At 33.5% G+C, this 12,332-nt stretch overlaps 1 protein-coding gene across 1 annotated transcript in view; it reads left to right on the top strand.

Annotated features, from left to right (window-relative positions):
* LOC306652674 (uncharacterized protein) overlaps positions 1-12,320 on the top strand; it is a gene marked incomplete at its 3' end in the record, with an annotated part of 67,699 nt that extends 55,379 nt beyond the window's left edge. Inside the window, exons 2-5 of the mRNA XM_079125434.1 lie at positions 292-384; positions 517-583; positions 8,200-8,326; positions 11,270-12,320. Of these exons, the coding sequence (XP_078981560.1) occupies positions 8,293-8,326; positions 11,270-12,320 (1,085 nt within the window). The remainder of the gene's footprint in view (positions 1-291; positions 385-516; positions 584-8,199; positions 8,327-11,269) is intronic.
* Positions 12,321-12,332: the final 12 nt, after the last annotated feature.

The following is a 12,332-nucleotide window of genomic DNA, read 5'->3' as shown; positions in this document are numbered from 1 at the left end:
CTGCCATTCACATGAATTTTCTTTTCAAAGTATGTAATAACATTTTCACTGTAGGCATCAATGTCATTTATATTCCCAACATAAAAGTTTGAATCTTCCTTGTCTGAATTCCAAATTCCAATTCACTGGTCATTCAAGGTGGTACAACTAATTGTGTTTCCTTGAACTGCTTTTACTTTGTGTCCCTAATAAAAGGGTTGTCTGCTCCATGCCCCTCTATCAGCTATGTTTAGAAAATGACATAGAGACCTGGTTTTTTTTTTTTTTTTTTTTTTTGGCTGATTTGTACAGGAGGGTTCAGATTATATCTGGCTGGTGTCATTCCGTGTTATAAACTGAACCAGGATTTCCTGGTCCTAGAAAGGAATCCCCATAAACAATCAGGTATAAAAAAAAAGGTTTTGTTTATATGGAATGTATGTGCTTATTCTGTATATGCACAAAGGTACAGGCAATTCTCTTACCTGCTTTTCTTTCAGGTGAAAAATACAATTTCTTATCTGTATTTTTTCTAAGGTTTAAAAATCTGGAGAGACACTGCCCTGAATGAAAGCAGGGAGCTTTAAGCAGAAAGCTACCAGAGGTAGGTTTTCTCCCTCCAAATGCTGGCCATGGTCCATTCCAACCCAGATACAAGAAAGCAAGCAAAATATATTACAGTTATACACACACACACACCCACACACACACACACACACCCTTAGAAATCCTGCTTTTATTTAATAAGTGCCACTAACCAAGTTCTAAAATAATAAGAAAAGCTGTATGAGTCATGTGATGTAGTGGAGGTGTTTGGGCTTTTAAATTAGACACAATTTTTTTTTTTTTTTGTACTGAGAATTGAACACAGGGGCACTTAACCACTAGGCCACATTCTGAGAACTTTTAAAATTTTATTTAGTGACAGGTTCTTGCTAAGTTGCTGAGGTTGGCTTTGAACTTGAAATCCACCTACCTGAGCCTTACAAACTGTTGGGATTATAGGGGTATTCCACCATGTCTGTCAACAAAATTTATCTTGATTCCAAGTTCACTTGCTCATTTAGGACTTTCATCATAGGAAGAAAAATATCAGACTGGCAGTTAGGTCTAAGGCCAAATTGCAAAATAAGGAGTTGATCTTTAATCATGAGTCCTCACTTGCCACTCAAGTTGGGCATATATCAGCAGTAGGCTGTCATCTTTCTGCAGAATATTTTCAGCCACTATCTGAACTTCTATCTGAGCACATATGTGCCAGTATTCCAGCACATTCCCAGATTGTGTAGTGGATTGTGAAGAGAGAAGATCATCAGAATCACAACTCCATGTATTGTTTTCCTGCCTGAGGAGAGTTGTGATCTGTAGTCTGTATATTTCTCAGGTCTTCCTTCTTCCTGAGCTCATTTTTCTGTTTTTTGTGGGATGATGATACTGTGCTTTGAACCCAGAGGTTCCTTACCACTGAGCTACACCCATGGAACTTCTTATTTTTAATTTGAAACAGATGCTGAGTCTGGTCTTAAACTTGTGACCAGACTCATAAAATTGCTAGGATTACAGGTGTGTGCCAACCTAAAATTTCAGCTCCCTGTTCATCTTTTCAATAACAACTTCCCCTATCCTCAATATTACCAATTATTTTTCTCTATTATATTTCAAATGAGCACATTATTTTTAAAATTATCATTATTTTTTCTATCAAGAACTGTATAGAACTTTCTATAGGATTGGTTTTCTGGCTGGGTGCAATGAAAAATGTGTAAAATCCTAGAGACTCAGGTGGCTAAGATTGTAATTCCAAAATCAACATCAAAAATTTAGGTTGAGCAGAGGCAACTTAGAAACACCTGTCTCAAATTTTTTAAAACACAGACTGGGTATGTAGCTCATATTTAACACATCCCTGTGTTAAATCCCCAGTACCATAGAAAAAAGACAGTTGTTTTTATTATTTATGAGAATTTCACATGATAGAAAAGTAGAGAAAAATCACTTGACCTTTGTAAAACTATGTGCTTGTATTCTCCTTTTGTCTCTCCAAGGCCAGATACCTTGTCAAAATATCTTTGTCTTGAATGTTCCCCTGATGGAAATTATGTGAGTAAGTTCTCCTTTTCTTTCTGATATTTTCCTGGTACTGTGTTTCAGAACTATCTGATATGAGGATCCCACAGCTGGCACATCTAATGTCCCTTGAGAATCTAGTGAATATCAGTACTTGGGCCTTATCTTGTTAGATAGCAGACTTAATTTAAGGAGTATAGATTTTCAGGGAAGTAGCTGAGTGCCCTAAAGCTGGAAGAAATCTCCTGGGGTACCCTTCATCCAAAATGTACTTCAGTTTTTTCCTGACCTTGGCTACTGTGAATACTGTTACAGTGAAGATGAGAATGCAACCATTTATTTAACATACTGATTTCAAATACTTTGGAAATGCATCCAGAATTATTATTCTGTTAGTTTTTAAAGAACTTTCAACTTTCAAGACTTTTTAAAAATTGGTTTTACTAAATTAATTTCTAGCAGTTTAAAGTGTTTCTTTCTTCCATATCCATATAATTGGGGAACTTTTTATTCTTTCATTTTTTGATAGTAGCCATTTTAACAGCTGCACTCAAGTCACAGAAACTCTTATAGTTGAATGTTGCACTATATTTATGATGCAAGTTTGTTAGAATCGAGGCTGTCTTATACTCACTGAAAGAAGGTGATGTGATCCTATTTTAGAAATAAACAGGGATCTGTTCTTTGAATTCTTTTTCTTAGCTTCTTGTGGGGATTTTAGCTCATGGAAATGTTTGCATACCAATATGGAGTCTCTTCTTTGTGATATACTGAGATATGCGCATGTGAATTTGTCATTGCTCCCAAAGTCTGGAGGTTTAGGATATAGTCCATTGAATGGAAAAATTTGAGTTTCAGACACATTCCTTACAGAAAGAATTGCTTAGTCCTGGAGTTATTAGTGAGGTGAGCTGAGGGAGAGGGCTCATGGAGTACTTCACTTCCATTTGGGCTGCCAGTCATGGACTGTATTTCCCTTGTTAACTCCTTGGTGCTGAATAGAAAGAAGCTCAACTGTTAGCAACAGCCTTTTGCAGATTATGGTGACAAATGTCTTAGAAAAAATTGGGACCCTTGAGTTTTAACTCTTCTTCCCTGGTCTCATGAAATAAAACCCAGGACTCTTACATTTTCCTAGAAAACCACTCCTTTTCTATGATCTTTATACTAATGTATATCTACTCTCTTTCTCTTTGTGCACCAGTTAAATTAAAATTCAAACTACAGGAAATTTAGAATTAAATGTGCTATATTTATGACCCAAACTGTCTTCCTCTACTCAGAGGACCAGTGGATTTAAATATCCTGTTCCAGTCATAAGGGTCATTGCCCGAAGAATGCTAATATACTTGTATAACCCAACCTTTCCTACTCATCTGATGGTAGTTTTTTTGCTTTATATGCCTCTAATTAATTTATAAGTTTAAGACAGATTCAAAACAGGAGTAAATATTGATTTGGCATATCTGTGAGTGGGTCAAGAATCAGGAGGTTCATATTTTGCTATATTTTTATAATCATTCCTCTTAATCTCTGCTTTCTGGTGGGTGGTGCTAGGGTATAATTCCAGTGTTGCACACATTCTGCACACAATCCCAACCAGTGGTCTGAGCCTCTAGTTCTAATATCTATCTTTTGGTTGGATTGTATTATTCATTCACGTTAAATAATTTTCTTGATATGATTGTATTTATATGGGCCTTTTTATTGCACTTAACAACAAAAATAATATTTAGATACATATGGATTTACCTATCTAATTTTCTCTATTGTGATTTCTTAGTCTTTATATTACTACAATATTATAATTGTATAACATACATTAGTATCAGGTAATGATAGCTCGTAATTTCCTTTTATATTTCTGAGAGTTCTTGGCTAATTATATATATTATAATTAGTAAAAACTTCCTGGAGAATTTTGGATGTTTTTGCATTGTTCCCTTTTTTAATTTCATTGAGGTATTATTATAGTTGACTTGGAGTAATGGTCTTCCTTATGATAGTTTTACCATCTATACATAAGTTGAGCAATTGGTTCTTTGATGTTCTTCTGTGTATTTTTATTTTCTCATTCTGCACATTTTAAAATATTCTTACATATGAAATACAACATTCCTGTGACAACTTTATAAAATATGCTTGATGCTTTTTAGTATTTGTCAAACTGAATATAACAAAAAAATGTTTCTAACTTCTAGAACCATTATTTTTAACAACTTATTATTTATTTCTTCCTAAATATACATCCCCTTTAACCATGCATCTGGGTTTCAACTCAGGAGGAATATGGTTATGTCTTCATATGTACAGTTGTTGCAATTTCAGTCTCTGTTTCTGGTGGTGGAGTATCATGTATGTTTGATTAAAAAAAATTCTGCACATGGATAATAGCAGTTTAAACTATATCTTCCCTTTATGAGAATGCCTTTCTTCCACATATTCAATACTATTTAACTTTGTGTATATGATGTGATTTTATTTTACATTACCTAGTTTCTAAAGATTTTTTTTTGTTTTTCATGATTATGGAACACTTATACATGGCCTATTGAAAGTGAATATTCAAGTCTCTTGCCTGCTTTTCTTTTTGCAGTCTGTAGTTTTCTTCTTATAAGTGTTTCATTATGTATGAGGTAATTAGGTCATTTGTCCTTGTACCATTTCATGGAATCATTTGATGAATGGAATTTTTATTTTAATATTATACAATTTATGAATTTAAAAATATTATTTGAAAATAAATAACTTTTTTGTTGTTCTTTTTCCCTTTTTGATATTGGGGATTGAAACAGGTGTTCTATTACTGAGCTATATCCTCAGCTCTTTTTTAAAATTTAATTTTCAGACACATTTTTATAAGTTTCTTGGGTTGGTCATAGACTTGTGATCCTCCTGCCTTAGCCTCTAGAGTACTGGATATTTTGGTTTTGTAACACCATATGCATCCTATCTCACATTTTATGTCATCTTCTGGAATATTCATATTTTCTTTTATAGTTCACTTTTCATAATTCTTATATTTATTTTTAGTATGTGAAAATGGGTTATGTGTTATTAGTAAAGCATACAATAGCATTTTTACTATCATACAAATATCCCCATATCCTAGCATTTTTCTTTGGAAAGAATACCATTTTTCCTCTTTCCTACACTACAATCTCTATGATTTGAAACTGTCTAAATAGCAAAAGACTTATTAAGAGTTTTGTCTTGAGTTCCACCATGTACTAATTTTATCATGTGATCTATACTGATTGCTTTAACTTTTTAACATCAGTCTATTGTGGCATTATGGTGTTTTGGTCAGTGGTAGACTTGATGTACAACAGTGGAATGGATATATCAAAGGGTCTCACTTTGTATTAATCTGTCCTAACTAGATACTTGTAATTATACTCATGTACTTGGAAAATCACAGAATCATCTTACAATAAATTTCACAGAATATATTCACTTCAAATGAGACATCATTATATATACATATATATGCAATAACATAGTATATAATTGGTATAATTTTTACTTATTGAATTATTGAATTTACCAGGGTCTCTCTGAGTTACTAAGTGATTCACTAAGTTACTGAGGCTGTCTTTGAACTCTTGATCCTCCTGCCTAATCCTCCTGAGTTGTTTGGAATACATGCTTACTGCACTACATCTGGCTCATTTGCTTTTTAAAAGCACCATAGTTGACTTTGGTGATTCTTTATTATGTTTATTTTTAATATCTTCTAATTTTACTCTTTTGCTTAGGATTTTATTTTCTCTACTCTTACTTTTATAAAATTTATTTGTTTCAAACTATGGAGATGGATGATTTGCTAATAAATTCCTAGTCATTTTATTGTTTACTAATTTATTAAGATATGATTTGTATTCCCAGTCATTTGGGTTTGTTTTTAACTTGAGTTGCTATCTCCTTTGATTGGTCTTTCCTTTAAGGTAGTTCCTCCCTTTGCTGATCTACCTTGCTGTTTTCCATTTCCTCCACATGGAATATTTTGTTGAGAATGTTCTGTAGCACGGGCTTTCTATTTGTAAATTTTTTTAACTTTTGTTTATCATGGAATGATTTTTTTTCATCTTCAAATCTAAGGTTACTTTTTCTGGGTATAAGATTTTTTGTTTGCAACCACTTGCTTTTAGAGCTTGACACATGTTGTTCCAGGCCCTTCTAACTATTAGAGTCCAGGCTGAGAAATCTGCTGATATCCATGTTGGTTTCCCCCTATATGTAATCTGATGCTTTTCTCTTTTAGCCTTCAAAATCCTATCTTTATTTTATATATGAGGCATATTTATTATAATGTACCTTGGTGTGGATCTGTTGTAATTTTGTGCATTTGGTGTTCTATAACCCTCTTGCATTTGATTTTCCATTTCATTCATCAAGTTTGGGGAATTTTTTAATATCAAGTCATTGAATAGGTTGATCATTCCTTTGGTTTGTATGTTTGTGCCCTTCTCAGTCCCAGTAATTCTTAAATTTGGTCTTTGCATGATGTCCCAGAGTTCTTGGCAGTTCTGTTCATGATTTCTTACCATCTTCTCTATTTGGTCAACATTATTTTCAAGATTAAATATTTTGTCTTCATTATCTGAAGGTTTTTATTCCAAGTGATCTAGTCTGTTGGTGATGCTTTCCATTGAGTTTTTATTTAGTTTATTCTTTCCTTCATTTCAAGGATTTCCATTTTTTTTTTGAGAATCTCTATGTCTTTGTTGAAGTGATCTTTTCTTTCCTGCAGTTGCTCTTTCAACTGCTTATTGGAGTGATCATTCCATTACCTGCATTTGCTCTTTTATTTCATCCTTTTCTTTATAAATCATTTTAATTATGTATATTCTGAAATCCTTTTCTACCATGCTGTCACTGGGTTCTCTGAATGTAGAATCCAGGTTTGTTTGGAACATTTTCTTCCCTTGTTTTTTTCATTTTGTTCATGAATCTTCCCCTCTAGCAGTACAGATCTTTGGTGTTGCAGTTTCCCCCCCTATAGGTTTATAGTAACCCTACAGGTTTCCAAAACCTCTTCTTTAAGGGGGAGATCAATATTAGCAGCACCCAGTACACATAGTATGCAGCCCTAAAGCAAATAGCCCCTTTGAAGTTATTAACAATATTGTCATAATGAACAGAGAGGATGAGTTCAATTATTATGTATGGTATAAGAGAAAGATTTGCAATAAGGCCTGCAGTTTCTAATGGAGGATAAAGAGGAAGGAAAGTGGTGTAGGATGTAACTGTTAATGGGATAAGAAAAGAGTATATAGAAGTTCTAGATTGTAGAAAGTGTGAAAGTGTAATCAAAAGAAGTTGGTTGTTAGCATGACAAAAGTGAGAGAAAGACTCTGAGGAAACAGGTAAACAAAAGGAAAACGGAACAAGAAAAGTAAAGAAACAAAAACTTACAATTTTTCAAAAAGGAAAAAAAAAAGACCTGCAGTATAACAGTTAAGTATTATTCAAACTTCCCATTCTTTGGTAGCCTGCTGCATGAGAGGTACATGACAATGAGTTTCCAGTTTCCAGCAGGCTTCTCAGGATGGAATTTGTCCCACTTAAAGATGGAAGCTTCCACTTCTGAGATAATCCAAGATAGTCACATTGGCTTGCAAGTATGTTGACAAATGGGGAGCAGCCACTCAGGGCATGGGTGTGGTTGGCTGGGTGTCCTAGGGACAGGGTGTGGTTGGTTGGGAAGGGGTCCTGGAGCACAGCATGGTCTGTGTAGTTCAGGGGTCCTGGAGGTGGGGTGTGATCAGTTGGTCTGGGAGTCCTGGTGGCAGAGTGCATTCAATTGGGCTGAGTGGTGTTGGAGATGGGGCTTTGTCAGTCCATCCACAGGTCCTACAGTTCCTGGCTATTGTCTCAAAATTGTGGCAGCTATGTGTAGTGAATCCCGTGGGTAATGTGGCAGTGAAATTCCAGGCAAGCAGCAGGCAACTGGTGTTCCCTTGGTGGTCTGCAGTTGGTCTGCAGGCTAACAGTAGACAATCACCTCTTCAACAGAGGTTCTCTGGGCAATCCAAGGCCTGATGCTTTGAAAGCCTCCTCCAGTTGATCCATGGTCTGCAGCCACTGTCAGATGAAATTTAGGCTGCTTCCTTCTCCTCTGTATTATTTATGTACCTGTTCTTATTTCAGGAACTGTTGTCATTCAGGGATGTGGCCATTGATTTCACAGAAGAGGAGTGGAAATGCCTTCAGCCAGCTCAACAAAACTTATATACAGATGTGATGTTAGAGAATTACAACAACTTGGTCTTCCTGGGTATGCATAACTTCCCTTCACAATTTTTAATTAATTATGATTATTTAATTTTCTTCCCTTGATGAATATCTTCTCGGAACTTCTCTATAAGAATGTGTTTCAGATTTGTGCTTTCAAGAAAAACAGGGCACTTTTGGTATAAATAAAATGTTAATGACATTCCTGTTAGTCTTTAATCTCTCTTTTTCTTGGTATGTTATTTATCCTTCTCTTTAGAATATGGATTCAATGATATAAAATATTGTAGCATACAGTTATAGGAAGACACAGTTGAGAGGCCCAAAATTTAAGGAAGAAGCCAAACTTTAAATAGTTATGGAGAAGTTATCTAGCAGAAAAAAATTTCAGAAACTTAGGTTTATTTCTCCCATTATCATTGAATATGTACTGCCCTAAGATTAACATGTTTTAAAATTCTTTAAAATCTTCTGTGTGTCTACAGTGATGTCCCAGTTAATTTAAATTAACCACCCAACTCCCTTTTGCTTGTGAGTGACAACATGATCTAAAATATTTTCTATTATTTGTGGGTCTCCAGGTAAAAATGTAGATATTTTTGGAGAAATCTAGGTCAAGCCATTTTAATAAATTAATATCCTAAAGCAGTTTAATATCATTCATATATTTATTCATTAAAATTCACTTACATGTACTCTTTATGAATAAATACTTGTTATGGAGTTTCTGCAAAATGAAAGTCAAGTTTCACAATAAATGCTCTTTTTTGGTATGTAGTAAGAGTTGCAGATTGTAGTTATATGAAAGTGTAAATAATATATCTATGGTTGGTTAAATTTTTCTTTCCTTTATTCTTTCAATTTATAGACTACATTTCATTTTGTATAAGAGGTTTCCTCACTTCACATAACACTTTTATTTTTGTCCATATTTTATGAATTTATGACAATTTCCATTACTTCACAAACTAGGGAATTGTTGGAATTAAAATATGCATGATTCTTGTTTCTATTGCCAATAAAATTTTATATGCTTTTACTTGTTTGTATAAATAGTATACCAATTTAAATGAATTTTATATTTTATCCAGATTGATTTTTTATCCTGTGTATGTACATAGTAATGTATTTTTTTATATGTGAATGTAATAGGGGTAGGATCCAAGGGTACTCTAATAATGGGCTATATCACCAGCCCCTTTCTATTTTTATTTGGAGAGAGGTTCTCACAAAGTTATTGAGGATGGCATTGAAATTATTACCTCCCTGCCTCAGAATTACAATAGTAATTCTGGATTATATGCATGCCCTCCAAATATAATTCATGAATTTGTTCTTATTTATAGGATGAAGACCATAGTATTTTAAAGGTACCTTTCAAACATTTTACAATTCTTTTTTTATATGTTTGAAATTTTAATTGTGATCAAAACCACAAAACAATACTTTCTCTCCCACTATATTATGCATAGTGTTCAGCAATATTATTTCAAATTGTCACAAAATATATCTATAGAATGCTTACACCTCAAAAATCAATAAGTATATTTCCATGTAAATGAGTGCTTATTTCTGTCTTGTCCTATCATTAATGGCTTACTCATTTCTGTTCAGAAGGTTTTTTGCATGTTTGCTTTTTTTTATTTTAGTTGTCTTATATATGTAGAGTTCTTTCATGTTTTTCTTTGTGGTAGTGACATATTTCTGTTAACATAATATACTGAAGATTTATCCTGATTATAGATTTTGCAAAAATTTATTACTTTTTAACTTGAAAAATATTCTGTGGTTTCTATATTCCAAATTGCTCCATCCATTCATTTCAAGTGATATTTGGTTTGCTTCCTCATAGTAGTTCTGTTGATTAATGCTGTAATAAAATTTTGTGTTCAAATGTCTTAATTTGTTGTATATGCGAGGCCCTGTTACATTCAGAATTCACTAAGTCCATCTGTCTTAATTGATGTCACTATTACCAGTTAAATTTTACAGCTTTTACTGTTCTCAAATCATGAAACAACATTCTCCCAACTTTGTTTTTATTTTGAATATTTTTGATATATCCATAAAATTTTGAGATTCCATAAAATTTCAGAATAAGTTTTCTTTTTTTTTGTCTTTGCAAATAATATCATTGGGAGTTTTAGGGATATTTACATGGAGTCTCAAGATAACTTTGAGAAGTACAAGGCCTTTTAATTTCATTTTTCAATTCTGGAAAAAGATTATGTTCAAGACTGTTCAATCAATTGACACAGATGTGTGGATTTTTGAACATCTTTTCCACTTTTGATTTCTAACATTATTCTCTGATGATCAGAAAATAATTGGCATCATCTAAGTAATATTGTCATAGGCTGTGCAAGGGTTTTATTGTCTCTCAAATTTGTTTTCATGTAAAATTTTCTAGACACATATATATATTTTCCTCTTTAAAATTTTGCCTATATTTCTTCTTAAGATTTCCTACCCTCTTAAAACTTGTTGAATATCCATTGTATTATCATCCAAAATCTACCCATTATTTCCAGAACTCTGTGTCTTTGGAGACAGAAACCAGTTTTCACACAATCTTCAAAGAAGCCAGAAATATTGGTGTATGTTTTATATTTCCCTTATTCTACTGAGAGTGAGAGCAGCATATAGATTTTTTTTCCTAATTGCACAATGCTATATAAGAAAGAAAGGAGGAAAGACTTTGGTTGATAAAAGATACATTCCTTCCCTATACTATATTGCTCTCCTTAGAAATATAGTCATCTTTGATATTATGCTCTCTACAATAATTTGTGTAATTTTTATAACATATTTGTGACTGTACATTTTTATGTAACATGTTTCTGAAGTAAAGATTACCTTGCATTACTAGTCTGCTACACTGCTGATGTCCTGACATTGCTAACTCTGCTATAATTTCCTGTTATATATACAAAATATATTCATCCCAGTCTACTAAGTAATTTTCTTAAACTTTCATTTATTTCAGCAATGACATCCCATAATACCAATGAATTTTTACCAGACCAGGGCATAAGACATATATTTCAAAAAGTGATTAATGAAAAATATGGAAAGGGTGACCTTGACTATTTACAACACAGGACAATATGGAAAACTTTAAGTGAGAGTGAACAACAGAAATTATATTATCAAAAAACATGCCTCATTCACCAGCAGATAATTCATACTGGAGAGAAGTTGTGCAAATGTAAAAAATGTGGCAAAACTTTTAATGCAAAATCAGACCTTATTCACCATCAGAGAAATGATAATGGAAAGAAACCTGACCAATTTACAGAATGTGGCAAAGCTTTATATCGAAGATCATACCTTACTCAACACCAGAGAATTCACACTGGAGAGAAGCCTTATCAATGTGAAGAATGTGGCAAAGCTTTCTATCAAAGATCATACCTTACTCAACACCAGAGAATTCACACTGGAGAGAAGCCCTATCAATGTGAAGAATGTGGCAAAGCTTTCTATCAAAAATCATACCTTACTCAACACCAGAGAATTCACACTGGAGAGAAGCCATACCAATGTAAAGAATGTGGCAAAGCTTTCTGTCAAAGATCACAACTTACTGAACATCAGAGAAATCATACAGGAGAGAAGCCCTTCAAATGTACAACATGCAACAAAGCTTTTAATCGCAAATCACACTTCATTCATCATCAGAGAATTCACAATGGAGAGAAGCCCTATCAATGTAAAGAATGTGGCAAAGCTTTCTGTCAAAGATCGTGCCTTACTCAACACCAGAGAATTCATACTGGAGAGAAGCCATACCAATGTAAAGAATGTGGCAAAGCTTTCTGTCAAAGATCACAACTTACTAAACACCAGATAAATCATACAGGAGAGAAGCCCTTCAAATGTACAACATGCAACAAAGCTTTTAATGACAAATGGTACCTTACTTGTCATCAGAGAATTCATACTGGAGAGAAGCCCTACAAATGTAAAGAATGTGGGAAAGCTTTCTATCGAAGAGCACATCTTACTCAACACCAGAGAATTCATACTGGAGAGAAGCCCTACCAATG

Source organism: Sciurus vulgaris (assembly GCF_902686455.1).
Source record: "Sciurus vulgaris genome assembly, contig: HiC_scaffold_441_arrow_ctg1, whole genome shotgun sequence".
NCBI classification, from domain to species: Eukaryota; Metazoa; Chordata; class Mammalia; order Rodentia; family Sciuridae; genus Sciurus; species Sciurus vulgaris.
Note: the sequence above shows the minus strand (reverse complement) of the source record. Positions and strands in the feature narration are given on the sequence as shown.